The sequence below is a fragment of the Chenopodium album genome, chromosome 19 (assembly GCF_948465745.1).
Source record: "Chenopodium album chromosome 19, dcCheAlbu1.1, whole genome shotgun sequence".
NCBI classification, from domain to species: domain Eukaryota; kingdom Viridiplantae; phylum Streptophyta; class Magnoliopsida; order Caryophyllales; family Amaranthaceae; genus Chenopodium; species Chenopodium album.
This window is the reverse complement of record NC_137852.1, coordinates 42,280,812-42,306,208: the sequence shown is the minus strand read 5'-3', so window position 1 is coordinate 42,306,208 and position 25,397 is coordinate 42,280,812. Positions and strand designations below refer to the sequence as shown.

Here is a 25,397-nt window from a genome sequence, read left to right as displayed (position 1 = left end):
AATTGCAAGTGTGATCATTATTTCTGTGTAAGGTTTTATTTTTTGTCTCCCACTGTACTCCAGGATTGTGCGGTATAATGACAGAGGAGTGGCTAATTTGCCTGGTTTGTCATTATAGAAGTTTAGCATCATATTGTATTGCTGTCAGCCTGGTTCTTCCTTATTCTTGTCTCAAACTTAAGCCCTTTCTATCATCATTCACCATTCTTTAAAGCTTCTGTCATGTCTAACTTGAGGTGCTGCTAGTATAATATTTGAGCAATTGTATTGATTTAGGATTTTTAAAGTAGCTTTATAATTTGTATATTACTTTATACTACGTTCTTCATCATAGTTATTGTGATGAAATTTGATGTTGATCCTGTACAACCTTGATGTATTTTCTTGACTTGTGATGAATTGATAATTAGATGTTTCGGTAATCCATCTATCTGAACCAATCTGATCCGACATCGTATATAGTATTGATCATATATATTTTACTGTGCATTTTTTCTCTACATATTTGTAAGTAGCATATGAAAGTATTACATATAGCAAGTAGTGCTGTATCTGAGGCTGCAGGAAATTATTAGCACTTTGGTCAAGGCTGGTTGCTGCTAGGGCCTTGTTCGTGCATTGAGGACATAGAAGAGGTGATTGGTATAATGGTATGTGTATTGCCCTTCTCATGCTGTGCATTAATGGGCTGTATCTGCGATGTTGGTGGTTGTTGAGTTCACACTCCATGTTATCTGGTTCATTTTGGGGGTAAATACAAATTATTTCGATTTGCATCAAGATTGATTTTAATTACTTGCAGGGAATGAAGGAGAAACTAACTTTTCACTCCAAGATTGATTTTGACACTTCTTTTGTGTCTTTGTGAGAGTGCAGTTTATGTGTAGTGTGAATCACATTAAAAGGAGTGGCAAAATCAATTATAGGAGTGTGGAAATCAATTTGAGGAGGCGATTTGCTCTGCAACAATTCTGTAAGACTATTGGTGACTGTATTCTCTTATAGAGGACTAGAGGTGTATAGATTTTGGTCTTGGAAAATACAAGTATCTTTTACCAAAGAGAAGGGAGAAGTGAAAGCTATGGTTCAGCTTTTCACATTTTGGCTTTCTAAATAACATATCGTTTTAGATCTGTAACAATCATCCCTTTTTAAATTTTACATGGGTAAAGCCCAATGAAAGCAATTAGCTAGGTTTGTTCTTTGTACCATAAAAAAGGTTCTTGATTCAATTTTTTTTTTTTTTGTTTTTATTTATTTATTTTTACTTTTTAATTTGACTTAAAATTAATAGCCTAAGTAAATACACTTTTCATTGTAATAAAGGACTAAAGGCTACCTCCGTTCAAAAAAAAAAAAAAAAAGACTAAAGGTTACCTGTATTTTACTGAATTGCAAAGTTTTATCAAAAATGTTATGGTGCTCAACTGCCTGGTGCCAAGCATTACTCTAATAAGTGAATGTGCGCCCATCTCCCAAGATTTGAATTGGATATAATAATATCTTACAATTTACTCTTTCGTCTCTAAAAGATTGTCCCTATGCCATATACATTGCATAATTTTTCCTTTCCTTAGAGCGTATATAACTTGGCTATTCAAGTAAGAGAAATCTTGGTTAATATGCCATATAAACGAGCTGCGTTTATAAGGTTATGCGCGTCATTTCGCCAGTTATAATAAGGGTAAAGTCGTCAACATGAAATTGTCACCTTAACTGAAAACTAGCGGCTTTGCAATCTAATGTCCGTTTAAAATTGTTTGACCCCGTTCATAAGAATATTGACCCCGTTGTCCACCCCTTTGTACTTCAGAGTAATTTCGCCTTTCCAACATCAGCTCCTGTTAATGGAGTTATGGAGGTAGCAGTAACTTGGTGAAGAATTGATGCGAAATCTCATTCCATGCATTCTTCAGTCGCAATGACTATTGTTGCAATTAAGATTGAAATAGTATGTTGATAATGTAGTAGTTTGATTGTGCCTAGTATTGTTGACAAAAACATGGTGATAATGTAACCATAATATGCCGGTAATTATATATGGAAAACCGAAGTACTAAACACTCAACAGATCACCTACAATAATGAACAAAGATAATGAACGTCAAAGAAAGTAAAGACATTACAGGTTGATGCACAAGAGCACGGACTAATAGAAGCAAACTATGTTATCAAATAAAAAATAAAATCATGTAATCAAGAACCAACATGGGTTTAACAGTGCTCAAGATGAACTTACAAATGCTTGACAAGACAAAGTCAGGCAATATATCTTCTTCTTCAATTCCAGACAATTTAACCCGCAAATTTTCACCAGGGCACATTAGCTTTATTTTCATCAATATATATAGCAACAGCTTTCACATTTACTTGCAAACCACATTTTTAATTTATCAGTAACGGTGTCAGCCAGTCAAGTACTTAATCAGATTCACTTGTCAGAACCATACCTTGTTTGGCATGAGTGTAAATGAGTCACCCTCCCTGATACAGCCAGATTCTACTTTCCCCATGACCACAGTTCCCAGGTCCTTGAATTTGTCTAGAATGGGCATTCTGCAGTTAAAACAATTGATTAAAAGCACAGAAAAATAAACTTAAGTGGTAGATTCAGGCACCTTAATTATGTGCTCGAAGGATCAAAGTTTTAAATATATATAAGTTACTTACATGATCTAAGAGTGGTTCAAGATAGCAACATAATTTACCTAAAGGGACCATTAGGATCTTGTGAAGGGACTTCAACGGCATCTAGCACTTCGAAAAGACATGGACCATTCCACCATGGACAAATACTTTTGCCTGCTCTTTTTTTTTTATGTATGATCCAACCAAACCTGATATTGGAAGAAATTGGACATCTGCAAATAATCCACAATAATAGATTGAAGAATATTAGATACAATCAACCAGCTAGATAGCCTACATTCCTTAACATGGAGCTCATAAGACATGTTCAGCACAAATTCCAACTTTACTACACAAAGACCAGTTGTAACAATTCTGAGAAAAGACAACTCTGTTGAACCGATAAATGTATTCAAGATAAGAGTTAAAAATTAAGCAATTACCTTTCTCAACATTGTAGCCAGAGCTTTTCAAGAAAGGAATCATCTTTGACTCGATTTCATCATACCTGAGAACAAAAAAGGCCCTCATGAGTAAATAGAAAGAAGCTTTAATGCACATTATAGAGGTAATTGAAGGCTAATGATAGCTCATCAAGCCATCAGGTGTAGTAACAAAAAAAGCTAATGTCAAATCAAACAAAATAGGATTAGTTAAGGAGTTCACAATAGCTAAAACTCTTCACATCTTGAAATTTCTTAGTTGCTTGCCTCTGCTTTCTGCACAACCCATATTTATTTCAGAGCCTAAAAATTCTGCTAGCTTAGAAACAGTAGGTTCATCCATCTTGTTTAACCAGATTACATACCTTTCCTTTGACCAGTTGATGGTAGACTCATCCATCTTGTTTACCACGACTATAAGTTAGAAACACCCAAGGTCTTTGCAAGCAGAACACGCTCTCGAGTCTGTCCTCCTTTCTCATATCCAGTTTCAAACTCACCTTTCCGAGCAGACATCACCTATATAGATGGTATCCCCATTGTAAAAAAATATTAAGGGATAATCAGAAATTCAAAGTCAATGTACCTAATGTAAACGACATAACCCCTTAAGGCTTACCAATATTTCAGCTTGTGATGCTCCATCTATCATATTTGGCACATAGCTTTTATGACCCTGCAAAACGAAAAGGTACTGTGCTAGCAACCAGAAAAACAATAAAGCACACACACAAGATGCAAGATTTCAACTTTCAAAGATCTTTATAAGAATATATTGTCATCCAATGTCCACAAAAAACTCCTACATCAATAATAAGCCTTCTCTTGCATACAAGCAACAGTCTAAAAACAGCTTTTATAGGCTCACTTCTGATATTATATCAGCACTTTAACAGTTAATGTTCCATTTGCTTATTAGCAAATTAAACCGATCAAACAAAAATCTAAGCTCATCTATTGTCATATCACAAGGTCATTAGATGCTAAATGACAAAAATAACATGATAATCATCATCACAGATTCATATTTACAATAAACCTCTAACTCCAAGAACAATTGAACAAAGATTAATATTTATTTATAGAAAAGTTATTAGCTACAAATGTTCTACTAACAATAGTCCACAAACAATCTACTTACAAACAATGTCTTTAATATCTCCTACACACACTTTTTGCCACTACACTAGTTTTTAATTCTTTACAGTCTCCTACTCATCACATTATCAATCTACTTACAAACAATCTTCAAAAATGTCTTTAATGTCTCCTATACACTTCTTGCCACTACACTAGTCTTTAATTCTTTACTGTCTCCTACTGATCACAACATCAATCTTCAATCTGTTTCTCTTGACTTCCGATCTTGAAACATGGACTTAATCACCTCATAACCAGCAGCATTAATATTTCTCCATGAACGATACTCACATAGCAGTATTTCCCAATGCTTTTCAGTTTCAAGTCCCTCCCTGAACTTTGCAATAACAGATTCATTCAGAATACGCATATGGGTTGGTGAAAGTATCTTGATCCATGGCATAACACGCAAGGGGAACGGATACACATCCTGGATTGGATTCCAAAATTCTAAATCGTTTAACAAAGTCGGGAATACAAGCATATCAATGACTGAATCAATTACCCAAGATTGAAAATAATACTCTGTCGTTGCCCTTGTGATGAATTCAATCAGAAGTTTTGGTTGCTTAGAATCCCAAAACCCGAGGTTTGGTTCTAAAACGGCATATTCAAATATTTTCTCCATCAGAGTACTAAAAGACTCACTTGTCAGCTCTTCCTTCCATTTCTCTATCAATGTCCCCAAATTAGGTTGCAAAACCAAATTCACACCGATAAAAATATTTGCCTTCTTTTCAAGATCCAAATTACTCCCAATAGCAGGAACGAATTGTATGTCTTCTCCCTCGTTTCTTATCTTCAACGTTTTCTCAGCCCCTATTCCCAGTTTTCTTTTCCTTACCACCACCTCTATAGGTTCTAAAATACCATCTTCATTTTTACCCAAACCTGCTCCATCTCTGTATCCCATACTTCGCATTAATTGAAGAATCTTGGGTTCAGGAAATACAGCAATTCCAATGGGATTAGGGTTTAGGTTTTCAGCAATTCCAATGGGATTAGGGTTTAGGTTTTCAGCAATTGCAATGGGATTAGGGTTTAGATTTGGAGCAATTCCGATGGGATTAGGATTTAGATTTGGAGCAATTCTAATGGGATTGAACTCAATTCCAGTGGGATTTGGATTTGGATTTTCGGTTATTTCAATGGGATTGAGAGCAGTTTCCAATTCATCTTCAAGATATCGAATCTTTTTTCTGGATTTTCGACGTCTTTTTCCCGCCATTTTTGATTGTAAAGCTTCGAACAGAGAAAGTTTATGTGAGAAATTTTAGAGAGAGAGTTTTCTGATTTCAAAAAAATAAAACGGCTAGTCGCTGCTCGCTAATAAGTCCTATAAATAGGGATCCTCATTTTTTTTTTCTTTTTTTTTTTTATATATTTTTATTATTAAATGAAGGTTAATAGACACATATTAGTATATTACTCTTAATGAAATCATAAAAGGGAAAAATTCAATATAAATGAAGGTTAATAGAAAAAAAAAAAAATTACTCCCTTTTTCTTATGTTGATTTTCTCACTTAGACCAATTTTGTCCAAAAAAAGATTTTAAGTAAGGGTCTGTTCTCATACGTTGAAATTCAGTCAGTTTAGTTTAGTTCATTTCAGCTCCTAATTTCTTTCTCTTATAAAATGTTCATTTCAGTTCAGTTCAGTTCAGCTGAGTTCAGTCAATGAGAACAGGCCCTAAGAAGATCAATTATATATTATAGGAAATTTTGTCAGAAAAAACCATTTATAACAACTATTTTGTTGGGAAAAACCTTATAAAAATTTTTTGGCTAGGAGAAACCAAATTGTAAAATATTTTTGTTGAAGACAACCTAAGATCTCTAATCACTCAATTAACCTCTAATTTTTCACTAATTCTTCTAATTATTCTTAATTCTTACTTAACTATTTCATAATTAAGTTATTTAATAAATTTTTAAAAAAAAACGAAAACAACCCTCACCAACACCACCACCAGTCAGCCACCCTCTCCTTCTCCACCTCCCATGGCAGCAGCCCCTCCCTCATCCCCAGATTGCCGCCTAGAACCCCCACCTCCACCCCTGCCCGACCAACCTCCACCGCCGAATCAACCCTAAGCATCGTTTCACATTCTCTCTCATCGTCAACCAACCCCCACCCCTGCCCGACCAACCTCCACCACCTCCGAATCATTCTCCAAAAGAACGCCATAAGACTTCAAACAAATTGAACAAACTCACTCACATTCTCTGTCATCACTTCAACTTCAATCAAACGATCCTCTATTTAATCGATCACAACGAACAAAGAACATTGGTTGATTACATTTTCTGATGAGTTTCGAATTGGAGTAATTTCTTCAATTTTTCCAGAATTTTGGATAAACCAGTAATAAGTAGAGCAAGATTGTGTGGATTGTTAAGGGAGCTAGGGTTTGAAGGTTACCAGAAATTGGACCCAGATAGTTTCGAATGGCCTTTTTAATACGACGATGCTTGATCCATTCTTGACTGGCTTTGCTCCAATCTTAGGGTTTAAGAGGGTGGTCGCGGCGAGGGAAAAGGGGAAAGGGGGGGTCGATTTGATGGTGGAATTGAAGTTGGTCGGCGGGGATGGGGGATCTAGGCGGCGGCTGAGTATGGGGGAAGGGATGCTGCCACAGGAGGAGGTGAGAAGGAGAGGGTGGCCCGCCGGTGGCGGTGAGGGTGGTTTTTGTTTTTGTTTTTTTAAATTTATTAATTAACTTAATTATGAAATAGTTAAGTGAGAATTAAGAGTAATTAGAAGAATTAGTGAAAAATTAGAGGTTAATTGAGTGATTAGAGATCTTAGGTTGTCTTCAACAAAAATATTTTACAATTTGGTTTCTCCTAGCCAAAAAAAAAAATTATAAGGTTTTTCCCAACAAAATAGTTGTTATAAATGGTTTTTTCTGACAAAATATCCTATATTATATACAAATTAGCTTAGTAGGGAGAATTTGGTGAGAGGCATTCTAAAGAAGCATTTTATATTTATAAGGAGCCCCAATATGTCAAAGTTTATTCCAATTTAGGGGAGGGAAAGAAGGGTGAGAGCTAAACTGGGAGCAAAGCGTATAGGCGCTTTTTACCGTGAATTGACCATTAGTTTCAGGAGCCCAACAAATTGAGTCCTCGATAGTGGCTATAGTAGGCAAAGGAATTGACTCGATAAGCTTGCAAATGTGAACAGGGATTATGTGTTTAACTCTTCCTAAGTCCCCACTCCCATTTCTAATGATATCACTTACCCTCCAATGAGCCAATCTATCCGGAATAGGAGTATCGATGACCTTGTAGTAGATGGGCTCCTCACCCACCCAATGATGGTACCAAATGCATATGTCCTCCCCATTGCCCACCTTATAAGCAATTCCCTTCAAGAGAAGGTCCTTACCCTTAAGAATATCTTTTCAAAGAGAAGACTCGGAAGGATTAGGGAAAAAAATTATGAAAAGTGAAATTTTTAAAATAACGAGCTTTAAGAATTTTGACCCAAAGTTTATTAGGATCATTAATAATCCTCCAACCCAATTTAGGCAGGAAAGCAAGATTCAATTTCTCAACTTACGAATGCCCAATCCCCCCAAACTAATAGGAAGGCAAATCTTCTCCCAACTAGTTCTAGCTAGATAATGAGACCTATCCACCTTATTTCAAAGAAAGCGCCTACAACTCTTTTCAAAATCATCAAGAATAGCATAAGGAATTAAAGTGGTTTGCATGACATATAATGGATAAGAATTGAGAACCGATTTGATTAACATAGTCCTACTCACCATATTTAATTTAGAAGTTTTGCATGCCAACCCTTAATTCTATCTTTCGTTTTAACCAAAAGATCATTGTAGTCCGCCTTTTTTTCTTTTAAACTTATTAGGGCTAATATTAATCCCTAAATATTTACCAAAGGAAGGAGCTCCTTTGATATTAGAAGCCTCAAGAATAGCTATTTTAAGAGTAAGGCACATTTTAGGAAGGAAAATAACCTTGGACTTAGTCGGACTAATGAAGAGACCCGATTTGTTACCAAAATCCAAAAGGGTATTGTAGGGAATATTTCAAGCATTATGATCCCAAACTTGAACCCCACTGTGATCATACACTAAAGTATGGTGGCGTTCCAAAAGGAAAGAAAAGGAGAGCAAAAGAGTCGCCAACAAGTTTTAGGAACTTGTAAACCCAAAAGACAATCCAAAAGGACCATCAACTCCATAAGGTCTTGAACCAAATAGGGTCCGGGGATGAGGGTACGAATCCAATCTACAAAAGAAAAGACCCGCCCTATAAAATAGGCCTCTACTTTGTTCTGCTCATATTCATGTGCGCTTTTCGAATAACATACAAACATTATATTAAACCTATCCTGTTTAATTTATGTTGGTTGAATATTAATGCACAAATAATACTATTATTGGCGATCACTTGAGTTAAAATCACATTAGCCTAAACAACATTAATAATTATCTTATTAAGCGTGATTTCAAGTACATATTCCACTTGAAGATAAAATCAAATAATCTTACATTACATAATAAAATACATGAATAAGAATAAAAATAAAATTAAAAAAACGCAAATTGTTGTAAGATTACTAAAGAATAGATACTGTTGAAGTAGAGGTTCGACAATAGGGGCATGACTGGTTGGTTGATAGCCACTTGAAGATGCAATGGCAATGAAATACATGGTTGCAACGAACCAACCTCACGACATCCAGCCCTTCCGACATCGTATCGAGGCAAATCGAGCATGTATCATTATCACCCGCTTCCATGACTATTGTAGGACAGATTCTTTCGAAAATTACTGGTAGCATAAACTGTACATGAATTCCGGCAAACTCTAAGTCACCATCTCGAAATACATCGATATACAACGCGGTCAGGATATCAACATCTAGTTTGTCAAATTTCAGTCGAGGAAGATAAAGGCTACAATCATCCCGATAATAAACATCAAGTGATTGATTTCCTTGGTCATCATCATAATCGTTAACATAAAAATCATCATCATAACAATAATCAGCGTGTTGGTGTACTTGTTGTTGTTGGATTAAATTAATATCGAGTACAAAAATAGGCCTCGCATCATCGTATTTACGATGCCTACAAAACTCAAAGCAACTCTTGAAATAATCCGTGATTTGTTGAGCAAGTAACTGTTTTGAGGTACAACTCAACCCTTGAATTTTAGAAAAGACTTGTTTGGCTAAATTAAAATAGTCTTTTTTGAAAAGGGCTGACAATTTGAAAAATACATAAACGGGACTTCCAAAACCAGATGACGATGACGATGACAAATTGAGGATGAACAACCCACGCCGTGTGGAGCCATTATCTATCCTTATCGTAGGACAATCATATGCGGGCAAAAGTTGAAAAAATCGAACACCACCTAATTTTGCTTCAAATAAACCCATCACACAAATAATAATTCTGATTTCCGAAAACAGGCTATGTTGTATAAAAATTTAGAAGGATATATAATGTTAAACTCAAAAATATATAGGTGAAAACAACTTAATATTTTCATTGATAATGAATAGGAAACCTAACTTGCCTAAAACTCCTAACAAGATAAACTTAACATAAATATAATATTAACATAAATATAACCAAACGACTCTAACATAAATGCAGAATTGCCTGCTTTTTTTTTTTTTTTTTTAAACTCATTTTAGGGCATTGTCCACTTAAACACGAGACACACTAACACGACACAATTAAGTGCACCAAAGAAGTATATACGTTGTGTTTGGATACTGTTGTTATGGCCGGAATAATTTTATTTTGTTTTAACGTAATCATTTTAGGCAAATTCCAATTAAGCATAGAGAACATTCTACAACTATACGCTTATGATAGTCGTTACCAATATTTCACTTTCATATTTGCATATCCTAATAAGAGATTGAGTTGCTGCGGTTAAAAGTGTGTGGCGAAGATTAGGTGTAAACACAAATTCTGCTAAAAACCCAGTTGATGCTAAGGCTTTCCATCAACTTTGGAAGATGTACCGCTTATCGTGCTGAGGCTATGGCACTCAAACGAGGCATTGAGCTAGCACGTAATCTACAAATAAGCAAGCTTGTTTGATAATCTAGCATGTGTGCAAGCTATGAATTCAGATGCTCAAGGTAGTGCGTGGTGACTGGTGAGTGTACTCACTTCATTCATAAATTCATGTCGCTCTTTAATAAATGAATCCGATTGGGAAGTCAAGGTGGTCCATGTTTTTTGCGAGAGAAATCAAGCTGCTGATTGGCTAGCTAATCGGGGAGTGACTCAATCAACTGGTCTTATCATCTTAGGTAATGCTCCTATGGAGCTTAGTAGGATTTTGGAGTAAGAGGACTGGGTTTCCCACGCCTCATTCTCCCTGCCTAAGCTAACCCTCTTTGTTTTGCAGGCCTAGCTCTCTGACAGCAAGGCATAGCTGAGGGATATCCGGACATTCATTGAGCCAAGCTCTAGGAGATCTTGATCTCATTACCCGTACTCCCAGGAGCACTTTCTGTTTTCCAGAAACAGTATCAATTACGCTTTTAATTTGATTTATATTGGTAAAAAAATCGAGTAAATAGTATAAATTATATTCAATATATTTCAAATTATATGCAAATTACAATTGAAGATCTCAAAACAATAGACACGAACAACATGAGGTTGATGATTTTGAAGAAGACGAACCAAATGATCGATCGGATAACGATAATCTTCAGTTGAGTGCTATTTCTACTGTAACAGATGGTGATCGAATGATATTTGATCGGTAGTTTTGCCTAAAGGGGAGTCTTTTTTTAGTAAGTGATTTTGGAGGGAAAACATTTTAGTACAATATTTTGCCAAGTGTTTTCTAAATTTCGCCTTTAGTATAATGTAATTGATTGATGATAATACAACAATGCATCAAAGGAAGCGAGAACAAGGGAACTTTGGAGGTCCTATATTATGGGCTACAACTTTACAAGACCATTGTTTAGACACCACAATCATAAGTTGCACAAAGGACAACAAGGTACATTTGAGGCAAGCGCAAGCCCACACAAGTCTGTATAAAAGAAAGCATTCACACGGTCACACTGGACCAAATCAAACAACTTTTTCACCATAAGTAGCCAACTTATTGAGATAGGAATATAATGTATTGTGATATGATATTGTGAGAATAATATCATATGAGATATTATTGTGAAAAGATATACGTGAGATATTGTGAATATATTTATATTAGGAAGATAAGATAATCAGGAATATTAGGGTTAAGTATTCCTATTGTCTATATATATATTGTAATGTAGCCGAAGAGAATGAATGGGAAAATACTATGAGAATTACTTTCCCCAATATTTAACACAACTTTATTAAGGGTTATAGGGATGTCGTATTGTCAACTAACTAAAGTTTTTATGGTGATGAGATCATATTCAATATAAATTACTAATTTCTACAATTTTCTCTGCACTGAAAATAAATATTGTAAAAGAAAAATGTACATACGATTATATTTTATGTAAAACTCAAAAATTATTTTTAATAATATTACGATGTGTAACTCTGAATAAATTTTGTACAAGGTTTTAATGTTTCAATTGTTTAACTTTGTAATCCTTCTTTATTGCATTATTCTCATTGATCAAATGAATAAGGTATGAACAAAAACCCTAACTGGGATGCAAATAATAATGAGAACATGCATGCATAAATAGTAATATTTATATAACAAAAGTTTACAATATACTATGTTAATTATAACACTAAATTCCAACTATAAACAAAGATCGATGAACAAACATCTTAACTGGCACATATAATCCCTAATTAATACTCCGTAATATAGAATGTCTCACCAAAACGACAAATAATTAAAACCTCATTATTAATGGAATATGGCTTTGCTCTTATCAATTTATATTTGCTAGATTTAAACATATTTACTATACTAAACTTTATTTTTACTTATTTTTTTTAACTTCGTTTTTTTCCAAATAAAGCCGTAAAATTGAGTAATGATGTAAAAACGATTCGATCTCATATCTTAGGTACCACTTTCGCAACTCCCCCCCAAGTCATTAACTAATTAAGTTGACATCCATATTTTTACTCGATTCAACTAGTTTTATTTAATTATTTAGGTCAAAGTTAACTAATCCTTGCTGAACCAAAAATATCTCATGTGGTATACTACAAAATGTATCCTAAAAAAAAAAGAAGTAAACTACTCACCACTTCTTTTGGCATGCAATCTAGTAGAGTAAATCCAAATTAATGTAGTTTTATGTAGGCCCCTTATTGTTTGAAGTACATATGTTGCAAATTTGCAATCACACAATCATCAAATCGTAGAATTGAATAACTTGCAAATGCATGATGAAATTTTTGTACAAACAACAAAAGAACATGATTTTTATTCCAAAACAATCATAAATAATGGCAAATATCTATATTATTGGATACCCTTTAAAATTTTCTAACTATGTGCGATTTATTGTGTGGTCCGATATCTGACTGAAGCATGTTAATCCTAGAACATTGGAGAATTAAAACAGTAAAAGAGTACTACTCGTACTTAGAAAATAAAAGGTGCTTTAATTTGCAATCACGCATGCATGCATAATAATTAATTATTGCATGATTATATTATTTTATGTATGTTTAGTGTTATATGTACTTAGTTTGTAGATTAGATGTAATTTGTGTAATTGCATTTCGAAATATAAGCTTAGAGTTTTCGAGCATGAACTGCATGATAAGTTAAAATAGAGAAAGATGTGGAGAAAACGGCTTAACCATAATTTGTACTGATATTAACGACATATGTATACACAATACAAAACAAGACCTAAGTTGTCTAAAACTCCTAAAAAAATAAACTTCACAAATATACAATATTAACATATATAAAACCAGCCGACTTCTTATAGTTTGTATGATCAATGCCAATATTTGATGGAATTGACCATTCATTTACAATGACTTGTATACAATACATGTAGAATTGAACAGAAAAATCTTAATAGAGAAAAACGAACACAAACAATCACATTTGTCATTAAGAAGAAAAGACAATAGTATTGTATGTATATGTGTGTTTGTGATACTACTACCGCGTACCAAACGAGTACGAAACATTATGTTTACTCCTTCTGTCTTAATATAATTGACGTAGTCAAACTTTACACATATAGCAAGACACTATTTTGACCTTATTTTTATACAAGTAAATAATAATGAAAATTACTTAAAATAAAATATATATTAAGTAACATTATATCAATATATCAATCTATAATACAACACCTCATTTATTTTGGGACGGAGGGAGTAATATACTAGACTAATATAAATAGAGCTTATGTATTATCAATTACATGCACTCACTTAAATTAATATTTTCTAATAAAGAAAACAACACTATCTTGCGCAACATACTTTTTTGGTGTTTAGAGAGCCAAGCCCACAAGAGTGGGGGTGAGAATCGATTTCAGATCTCCTGAAATTGGGAGGGAAATTCTAACCACTTGAGCTATCCATCACTCTCATTTTGTGCAATATACTACTTGTATAATACTTGTATAACCTACGGATCGGAGTAATCATTTTGAACCCGGCCCTTACGTGTTTTAGCATCAAATAGTAGTGTACCACCTTTGAAATTTAGTCCTCCTTCTCGATCAGTAAACTTGCTTGGGGATGCTAAGGTTGCTAATCAATCGATGGTAGTTAATCAATACACTTTTAACATCTTGAAAAAACCTTTCAAGTTAGCGTAACGTTGTAGGATAGTATGTAGCTCTTCTTATCCATCGTCGTGATACATGCTTATCCATCATTGCTCAATTATTAAACTATGCAAAAGAATAATACTAAGTCCCTAGATAATAATGCTTCGTTTATAATAATCTCCATTAAAAATTAAAATTCAAGGCTTTATAAATTTTGAAATAGATCAATTGCAAGGGGGATAAAATTAAAGTAGTATTTTGGTCAATTGCTATAAAGACTAATACTCATCAAAATGTGATGTGAATGTTTGGGACGATAGTGATCCTCAATTTAGTACAGTATATATTATTAGAGTAAGTTATATGCAGCTTTAAGGGTTGCATATAAGCATTTAATATACTTCATTTTTAGTATTAAGTTGAGAATTTATCGACAATTCACGAGTAAATCGGTGTAATAAATGCTTATTTATTGTCAACTCTTTCTACTTTTAGCTTCTTATATAGGGCTGTATATACAGTATATTTTTTCCATATTATTATTAGAAGAAATAATATAGACATTTTTTTTACAAGAAACTTTTAAATAAACCGGATGTACAATAAAATATTGTACATCCATTATAAAGTTATCCTAATATGAATAAAAGTTACCCTGACATAAATAAAAGTTAGGAAGTATTTATACTTTATTGATAAAAGTTATTCAAATAATTGTAAAAGCGACCACTAAATTTGATAAAAGTGACTCCTAATATACAGTAATTATTATATACGAATGAATACAAAAGTTACTCTGAATTTATTTGATGTCTTGTAATTCGTACTTAATATTTTTGTCAATGAAAAGAGGATACCATGAGATTTTTCCACTGTACATGGTCCAATTGAGAGGAACCAAGATTAATTACATGAAGATAAGAAGTCAAAATATTAGCACCGTTAAGTTCAAATATGCCAAACCCTAGCTAGCTACTCGTAGCTAACCCTAAGCTAAATAGTAAATAAACACACCAAAAGTTCAATACATTTAATTTCTGACTACTATTTTAAATTTGTACCTAGCCAGATGCAATCTAGATCAATTAATACTAGCACATAAAGTGAGTGGACTCCACTTAAGATACTAGTATATCGTTTGTCTTTTCCTTGTTGATCATGCTTGATTTTTGCATAGATTGAAGTTGGTTAGATGTTTAGAATCTCATAATTTACTTCCTTGGACTCATATTTAGGGTCTGTTCTCATGTATTGAACTGAACTGAATTATTTATGAGAGAAAAAATTAGGAACCGAACTGAAATTATGCTAAAGAGAACATACCCTAAGTAAAAATAAAATAGGAAAAAAAATGACTAGTATCCAAATAAAGTACATTTTTTAAAATCATATTCTTATTATTTCATCAATAATGTCATAATGGTGTAAAATACGTTTTCATTATAGAACATTCAAATTTTATTTTAACAAGTACCTTTAATTATTTTATTATATCACTCTGCTATTCTATCTTGTAAATCAAATTGAATATCAGATTAGATCATACCATACATTATATATACATCAAATAATAGATTTATATTAGGCTAAACTTGAAATTTTAGACCATACCTTAAATAATTCAACATTTTAATTAAGTTCATCAAAATACTTACCCTTATTTTGCTCTATTTACCTTATTTTATTCATAAATTGTCCTTCGTATCATGAAGTTATGCTATCTTTGCTAATTAATCTTGTGAATACCTCATAAGTCATAACTTAATTTTTTTTTTTGAAGACAGTCATAACAATAGACTTCCAATGAATCTTAATTTTATTTGTATGAAAGTAGAGTCAATATTTATTTTTTATTTTTTTTGGGTGAAAGAGAGGAGCAAGCCCCAAAACAAGAAAATAATTAAACTAAACACACGAAAAGAAAAGAAAGTATAGTCAATATATATATTTGGTAAAGTAAGATTTAATTTTAGTTGCAAAATTTTTTAGGGTCTGCTTATCATTTCATCGATTTAAGTCATTTTTCTTGGTACGCTTTAAATTATGATGTTGCCATTTTTCGATAACTAAGGGCCTGTTCATATTTCCTGAACTGATTGGAGCTGAACTGAACTGATTGGAGCTGAACTGAACTAACTGAACTGAACTGATTGGAACTGATCTGAACTGAACTGAGCTGAAATGAATATTTTATGTGAGAGGGAAATTAAGAGTTGAACTGAACTGAACCGATTGGAACCGAACTGAACTGAACTAAACTGAACTGAACTGAAATTAAGTAAATATGAACAGGTCCTAAGATGCCACTTGCCAATATGCCACACTTGACCTATATGCGATGCACACCTTTTGCTTAGCTTAGCTTCCACGTGAGTTTGGAGAGGAGTGGTATATATACGTACGTACAATATAACTTGTTAGAGATTCCTCAAGCTAGCTGGAATTAAGGAGGCAAGCAAAATGCATGAAATGAAATGGAACAAATAAATAATATTGTACTTTGATCAATGACTAAAAAATAATTCCAACTTTGTACGTAGTACTTCATATAATCGATCAAATTATTCACATGTAGCCGTCTATAATTGTCTCTGTCATTGTGCATCATCATGCTGCAATTTTATTCATTGGAATGTCAACCATTGGAATACAGTTATATGCTCTTATGCATGGAGTTCTACATGTTACATATAATGATTTAATTAATATTGAGATTAAAACTAATACGGATTAACTAACTAACTACTACTCGTAATAAGTCAATTCCAATATTATTTTATTTATATTAAACCATTATACAAGTATGTAAACTCAATTAAAAACAAGAATTTTAGTTTTATCTAGATCTTACTACAAATGTGTGGACTTTGTTCAATTATAATATTAGTTGATTATTAGATGAGTTTAAGTCAGCAATTGTAGCATATAGACGTACATTTATGATATTATTTTTTATAAAAATTGATAAGTAGGTTCTTATGTAGGGGAAGTATCACATATACATACATTATTAGAGCTCCGAATTAGCCTGTATTAGAAGTTGACAAGCTAAGTATGTTGGATAGTGCTCAACAAGTAATTTATGCTTGGCGGAGTTGGCGATAACGGATAACTGATAAAGAATATCCATTTTTTTTTTTTTTTTTTTTTGAGAAGATAAAGAATATCCATGTAATTGTAACTTTAAATAATTTTTACGAGAAAAAAAAAATGTATATATATATATATATGTAGTATAACTTTTTTTTGTACATTTCAATGTTTAAGGGACGGAGGGAGCGGAGTATTATGCTAGTAGAAAAAAGTCAATATTAGCTACGTATTGTAGTCATTAATTTAAATTTATATTGATCTAAACAAAAAAGTCCTACTCATAAAAAAATAAAGAAAAAATGTCTCATTTTTTTAAAAACAAGATGAAAGAATGTTTTTATTAGTTTTATCTAGATCTCAATTTTATATTGGCTTTGGCCAACAATTATAACAATTAATTATTGAGTTCAAGCCTTTTAGCGAACGTCACCCTAATGAAAATAAGAACAATCAACAAAATTATTAATTATATTGTGTTTGAATAATTAGGAGGCTAGGATCAATGTACAAATATTAAACCTACTAATTTCCTAACCTTATGGTCTTATGGATAAAGTCTCAAAGCGTTTATTATATCAATAGTCTCCAATTCGTATGGTATATGGAGTATACGTGTAAGTAACTAGTTATCAATATGAAAAAAGAGATTAAAGTGCAAAGATAAGAAAAATTTCTCAAATGAATTATATATATCTTAATTTTAATCCTATAATACAAAGATTTAATGTATGTCGCGATAAATACCAATATTCAATTTTCGAATGATGTGATTATTCCTAGTTGCTCACGCAGTTCTGCGTAATTGCAATCAATTTAATTAATTATCAAAAAGTACTAAATTAGTCAGCTCAAGTGAAATGTTATTCAAGTCATTATCATATTATTCCTGTTTTTATAGATCAAATACTGCATGAAGGGTCCTAACTACATCTTAATACTTTATATTTTATATTTATAATTAACAATGTGATAACTCTATTATTAAATTGAGTTCAAGCATGTTGGCCGTGAACGTCACCTAATACTAGTTATAGATTTTTTTTAGTGGTTTAAACTATATATGTATGTATTTCGATCTCTTAATTAAACTAAATAGTGGCAAATGAACGAGGATGTATTACAACGATGTGTTTTATTGTAGATGGTAAAATTACTTCCTCCATTTGAAATTTTGTACTCCTATATATGTCACATTTCATAGACTATCTTTTGATTTAATTTATTTGTTGAGATAGAAATATTTAGTCACATTGGATCTTGCTAATTAAATCCATTTTGATATCCTTTCAAAATATCAATTTTTTTTAAAATAAATGTTACTAAAATAGAATTTAAGTATGCATTGGCATGAAAATTTTGATTTCCCTAAAAAAAAAAGGAATTATACACAATAAAATTGACAATTAAAACCATATTTGTATCAATTTTGCCGTAATTCCGCGTGTAAAACTCATTGAAGAATGAATGAAATTTTTTTCGATGATTAATCTCTCTTGACAATTTCAAATAAAAAAAGCACAAATATTACTCCGTATTGTTTTTTTAGTTCTTTATGACAAAATAGTATAGTAACATATTAGTTCATTCTTTTGTTAAGAAGAACTAATTAGTTACACAAATAATTAGTTAAACAAATTTTACCAAAAATATCTTAAAAAATTTCACACTTTCACATTTGCCAATATAATATTCAATGTTTGTATATAAATTAGCTTAAAGGTTATAAACTCACTTAACTTATTATATTTCCTAGCTAGTTGAAAATATCAACGTTATTTTAAATAACTCCCTAACCCGGATTTTGTTTAGATAAGTTATCTAGTCAGATCAACCATTGACACATTAGCTTGGTCATCTCTAGAAAAAAAAAAAATCAACTCATAACAACAATGTATATCGTAGTTTAAATAAAAAAATCAACTCTTATAAACAACGTATATAGTAGATTGAATAGGCTATTAATCACTTTTTTACATGCATGTCAATATGTCATGCATGATAAAAAGAACGTCATGAATCATCAAAATACACCTAATTAGGCTTATTAAATTTTTATATTTTCCTGTAACGACTAAGACATATAATTCTATGAGTGAATTTCTACTAGAGCTTAATCAACGAAGAATGTCCAAGTTATTATTTTTTCCTTCTTTTGACGGCATGGTGGCATGGTATTTTAGAATTGTGCTTTGTCAATTACTTTGCCATCATTAATTGCATCGATCTAATTCATCTCTCTTTCTCTTGTGTCAATTTACATGACATGCATGTACGTAAAATTGATGAATATTAGTGCCAAATACTCATATATACAAAGTATATTTTAGTTGTTTGACTCAAGGATAGACCGATTCAAGTTCTAAACAATGTATTATGGGGCATGCTTGACAACAATTTTAAAATAGTGATCAGCATATTCCTTTCCAAATAGTTATGAACTTACGATAATTTTAGATCAAATTTTGTACAAATAATAATTCTTAATCTCGTATAGCTTTCTACTACCTCAAAAGAAACTGTTTTTACTTTACTTTTACAATGTACTCGTATTTTTTAACACAAAAGAGGACTTGTGCAAATGTATATCGGTAATTTTTCCATCTTGTTATCAAATTATTCTCTTTGAGGTTTTGACAAGTTTCATTTTCAAAAATGGGCCTATATTTGGGCTTTTTCACAAGCACATGCAACAATTTTAGTTTATTCCCGAAGCTATGCAGCATGTTGCATGCATGGTAGATTGGCATCACATAGAGTCCTTGGAGCCTATGTAGCAAGAATTGGTTGTTACAACGAGACAATGATGTAGACGAAACTTAATTTCATGGATAATATAATTTAATACATTATTCAATTAAGGGTTTGTTCTGCTTGACTGAACTGAGCTGAATTGGACCAAACTAAACTAAACTGAACTGAATATTTTATGAGAGAAGGAAATTAAGAACTGAACTGAATTGAAAATAATTTGAAGAAAGCAGGCCCTAAAAAAAGTTAATATTAATATTAGTCATAATATTAGTTGTTTATAGATAGAATACTACACATTTATTAATTACAATTGTAAAATGACAAAGAAAACTTATGATAATTTCAAAATTTATGAAAAAAAAATGCATACGCTATACGAAATAGTATAATATCTTCTTGATACATATAGAAGCACAAATTTTACAATTGATGAACCGTGTCTAAAAAACATAGTTTCATAGCTTAAAGTCGTGTCTAACCAAGACTTATGCACGTAAGCACAACAAGTAGATACGTTTGCGCTCAACATGAAATAGTGTCACACACATATGTACGAACCTATGAGAGATGTGACCACACTTTAGTGACTTAACTACTTAAGGCTAACATAAGATTTGGTTTGAAGATCTCTTTACCTCTTTAGCTTCCCAATAACAAAAATGGGAGCTTGAGTCACACATTCTTAAAATGAAAGTGGAATATACTTATAACAAGGCAAAAAAAAAAAAAAAAAAAAAAAAAAATGAAAAATGAAAATCCAAGACATAATACTGGTAAAAAATTATAAATACATAGTATAAATATGTATTTATACCTCTTCACTCACTCCTCAAATCTTCCCAAGAAAAAAACCTCAATTTCCCTCTCACTCTCACTCTAAAAATCTAGTGAGAGAAAATCACAAACAAAAACACACAAGAAGCCCAAATCTTTCACCTTAATCTTCACGCCTTACTCTGTTTTTTCCCCCCAAAACAGAGCATTTCAATTGAAGAAAAGGGTGATTAAAAAACAGAGCAACCCAATTCACACAAAAATGAATTGTACAAATGAAGAAGATGAAACTACAAAATTAGCAACAAAAATTGTGGAATTTCATGGTCCTATAATAATCGGAGCAGGCCCTTCAGGTTTAGCTGTCGCGGCATGTTTACGAAAACAGGGGATTCCTTCATTAATCCTTGAAAGATCAGATTGCATTGCTTCATTATGGCAGCAAAAAACATATGATCGTCTCAAACTTCATTTACCAAGAAAATTTTGTGAGCTTCCATTAATGGGGTTTCCCAAAGATTACCCAAAATACCCTTCAAAAAAACAGTTTATTTCATACATGGAATCATATGCTGCATTCTTCAATATCTCCCCTGTTTTCAACCAAGAAGTAGAGAGTGCAGAGTTCGATACAGAGACGAGAGTATGGCGATTGAAGATTAAATCTATCGAGTACATTTCGAAATGGGTGATTATTGCAACTGGTGAAAATGCAGAGCCTTTGATACCTGAAATTCAAGGAATTGAGAAATTTCAGGGGAAATTTTTGCATACTAGTTTGTATAAATCTGGAATTGAGTTTACAAATCAAAGGGTTTTGGTGATTGGGTGTGGAAATTCTGGTATGGAAGTTAGTATGGATCTTTGTAGATACAATGCTATGCCTTTCATGGTGGTTAGAAACTCTGTAAGAACTTTCTCTCTCTAAAAATACTAACTTTCTCTCTCTAGAAAAAATAAAGTTTAAGTCTTTAAAATGAAATTATTTTGAATAATTTGAAAAATATTTTATGGGTTTTGACTGGTTGACTTATTTCAGTTTGCATTGAATGTGATTTTTTTTTTTTTTTTTTATTTTAGAAAGTGTAAAATTATTTAAGATTAGTGTATTAAATCATGTAATAAAATTGTTATGTTTCTAATGTTATAGAGTGTATTTTGGCCAAAAAGAAGGAAAAAAAACCTTATCTTGATTATATGGTCCATGAAATTAAAGCAACAATCTTTTTTTTTGCTTTGAAATTGCATATATATATTACATTTTGAATTTTGATGCTCCTTATTTAAAAATTGAGTATATTTTATTTGATACTATAATGTTTAATATGCTATAATAAAGTTGTAGTTTGGCATACTAATTGTTGTTTGTTATTGTAAATTTGTAGGTGCATGTCTTGCCAAGGGAAATGTTTGGTTTCTCAACATTTGGAGTTGCAATGGCTTTACTAAAGTGGTTACCTTTGAGATTAGTAGACAAATTTCTCTTATTAGTGGCGAATCTTACCTTAGGTAACACGGACCGGTTAGGCCTACGACGGCCGAAAACCGGTCCGATTGAGCTTAAGAACGCCACCGGGAAGACCCCGGTGCTTGACGTGGGTGCACTTTCGTTAGTCAAATCAGGAAATATTAAGGTACTATAAATAAACATGAAAGATGTCGCTTTCTCACTAATTATTTTCATTGCTCCATATGTTTTAACCTGTGTATCGCACGAGCTTAAATACTAGCTGGTTGAATACGGTGTATAAATGTACAATACTATGAAAAAAGTTTAGTTTTAAAGTACTAGTAGTTATGACGTGTTATTTTTATGCTAATATTTTTTTGGTTTTATTAATAAATTTTTTTATAGGTGATGGAAGGAGTGAAAGAGATTACAAAGAATGGGGCCAAATTCATAGATGGTCAAGAGAGAGAATTTGATTCCATAATCTTGGCAACTGGATATAAGAGCAATGTGCCCTTTTGGCTCAAGGTAAAATGCTCTTAAAACTAAAAACTTGTACTCCCTCCACCCTATATACTTCTATTCGGCGTGTCTCAATTTACTTGCTCTATGTCATTCTCTTAGAACTTGTACTCCCTCTATCTCGTAATATTTCCATCCCATATTATTTTATTCGGGGTGTCTCAATTTACTTGCTCTATTTCATTAATGAGTACTCGTATAGTCGTATGTAAATAGATTCGGGGAAATTAAATTGGAACATAGGTAAGTTTACAAAAAAAAAAAAAAAGTGTTATTTTTATTGTTTTGTGCATTTTTATCCTTATTCTCATACTCATCTATCGCTTTCTTTCTTACACAACTGGTGACAGTACCCTACAAAACGTTATTTTTCCTCTCTTATCTTAGAACAAAGGGGAAATTCAGACACTGCGTATTTGTATTATACTATAAATTCTTTAATTAAGACAAATTTTACCTCTACTAGGGGAATTTTTTTCATACAAAACAACAATAAATATGAAAATCTGGTTAAATTCTTCAAGGGGGGCTCCCATGATGTGTACCTTTCATCTTGGGATCTCTTAATTCTCCCATCCCCGAAGGTGAAATATTTTTTTCCCTTTTGCTACTTCCGGAATTGTCCGATTTTGCGGTTAAAATTGTAAGTCATAACGTTTTTGTACATGTTACACGTAAACTTGTACTTACACTCTAGTAACGTTTCATGTATTACTATAACATTTGTTACTCATAGAATTTATATAAAACCAATCTTGAACTTCAATCGTCAGTTTAAATCTTTAAATCGCGATTTTAATTAAGTGAGATATTAATTGTGTGGGTTATATGTTATGAAATGCAGGATTGTGAGTTTTTTAGTGATGATGGGATGCCAAAAGTTGCATTTCCAAATGGATGGAAAGGAGGGAAAGGATTGTATACGGTGGGATTCACGAGAAGAGGTTTGTTGGGGACTGCATCAGACGCTGTTAAAGTTGCTCAAGATATTGCTGATCAATGGAATCAACGGTCATAATTAATTGTTGAGTAAATAATTTTCAACAAGGCTAGCAATTAGTAGTAGTAGGAAATGAGGGTTTTGAGAAATTTATTTTTTTTAAAAAAAAAAAAAAAAAAAAAAAAAAGAAAGTAAGAAAGAAAGAAAAAATAATTTGAGGAATGAAATAAAGTGTTTAATTTTGAGTGGTATAATTTTGGCTTTTTTTTTGTGGGAGTTAGTCAATTTTAATTGGTGGTCTTGTAAATTCATCCAATTTTGCAAAGGCTGATGTACATCTTTGGACTAGTGTAGGGTTTTAGTTTGTTTTGCTTAACATTGTAATATAAGATTTTCACATAAATTGCATTTTTTTCTTTTAATTTATTACTTCTTGCACTTTTATTGGACCTTATTATAAACAAAATTCAAATAATTAAGCTTTGTGAAAGTAATTATATAGAAGTATGAAGTATATAATTAAATAAAGATCAATTTTGGATTAATCATTGTCTTACGGAAATTTCCTTATGCACTATTGGACATTATGTCCTTTGATTAATAATATTCCTCGATGCGTTTCCTCAAAAAAAAAAAAAATGAAGAAGATCGATAAACCCTTACACTAAGCGATTTAAGTGTTTGCCAGATCGTTCTTGTTTCTACGTATGTACCCCTTTCCTTGTTCATCGATCTGCCTCTCTAGACTCTAGTCTCTATAGTGATGTTAATTAAAACGTGTCTCTCTAATGTGATGGTATAAAGTAAACGTGAAAAGCATAATTTTTGGTAACATATTCTTAACTTCCATTAAGCAATAATGTAAGCATGTACGGGTGTACCATATCTTTTTAGTATATACCCATTCCCTCTTTACATCGACTTGCCTCTGCATTCGCCTTTCTATGGTAACATTAAAATGTTAAAAGTAACATTTTTGGTAACATATTCCTCAACTTACATTAAGTAATAATCTAAGTATGTACCATATTGATCTTTCTATTTGCTAACCTTCCCCTTGTGCATTAATCTACTTCTCTATGGTGATGTTAAGATATTTAAAATATTTCTCTATACGGTGATGTTAATTAAGATGTGAAAAACGACATTTTTAGTAACACATTTTTCAACTTGCATTAAGCAATACCAATAATGAACCAAATCTTTCTAATTTCTAACCTTCCTTTGTGCATCATTGATTTGCCTCCATATCTGCCTCTCTTTAGTCTTCATTGATGTTAAAAAGGGAAAACTGACAATTGTTGTAACATATTTCTCAACTTGTTATAGTAGAATCTTATGTTAAATGAGCACGTTAATGCATTTTTAGATCCTTTCAATTGCATACTTTGTGTCAATATTCGAAAATGATTTTCATGTTTCTACTCCACTACCTAGATTCGAGAATTATTATCACGTTTTTTGGTCCACAATCTTCTCTCCCCAAAGTTACAAGTCTTGACCTAATCTTATTGCCTACTAGGAATTACTATTATTAGAGTTTCTATTATTGTGGTAATAACCATTTATAATCCGTTCAATCTATATAAATCAATAATTTTAGGATCAATTTTAGAAAATAACTCTAATCATAAAGGTTTTACTATCACATGTAAAACGCCATTTATATTAATACTAGGGGATCCTACGCGCGCATCGCGCGCGGTATAGGTAGTGTTTCAAGTTGAGTTATTGCAGTTAGTCTTAATACCTTATGCATGTTTGCATATATTTTATTATAACTATTTGTACATATGTGATTAATATGTTGAATGTCATGTATCTTATCAATGCTCAAAACTTTAGCAAATTACTCTAGAATTAGTGAAGGAGTTGTATAAAGCATTGAGTTCTAGACATGAAAATGTTTGCTATATTTAAAGTACAGATTG

General features: G+C 32.1%; 2 protein-coding genes across 2 annotated transcripts; one reads left to right on the top strand and one right to left on the bottom strand.

Annotated features, from left to right (window-relative positions):
• Positions 1-7,223: 7,223 nt before the first annotated feature.
• LOC145594424 (uncharacterized) lies at positions 7,224-8,180 on the bottom strand. Its single transcript, XM_081650735.1, has 2 exons — positions 8,117-8,180; positions 7,224-7,618 (listed from the first exon to the last, which is right to left on the bottom strand). The coding sequence occupies exons 1-2, from the start codon at positions 8,178-8,180 to the stop codon at positions 7,224-7,226; spliced, it is 459 nt and encodes a 152-aa protein (XP_081506861.1).
• Positions 8,181-20,700: 12,520 nt separating this feature from the next.
• On the top strand, positions 20,701-23,583 carry LOC145595727 (putative indole-3-pyruvate monooxygenase YUCCA4). Its single transcript, XM_081652143.1, has 4 exons — positions 20,701-21,461; positions 21,940-22,188; positions 22,410-22,532; positions 23,371-23,583. Exons 1-4 carry the CDS (start codon positions 20,817-20,819, stop codon positions 23,542-23,544), a joined length of 1,191 nt encoding a protein of 396 aa, XP_081508269.1. The 5' UTR covers positions 20,701-20,816; the 3' UTR covers positions 23,545-23,583.
• The last annotated feature ends 1,814 nt before the right edge of the window (positions 23,584-25,397 follow it).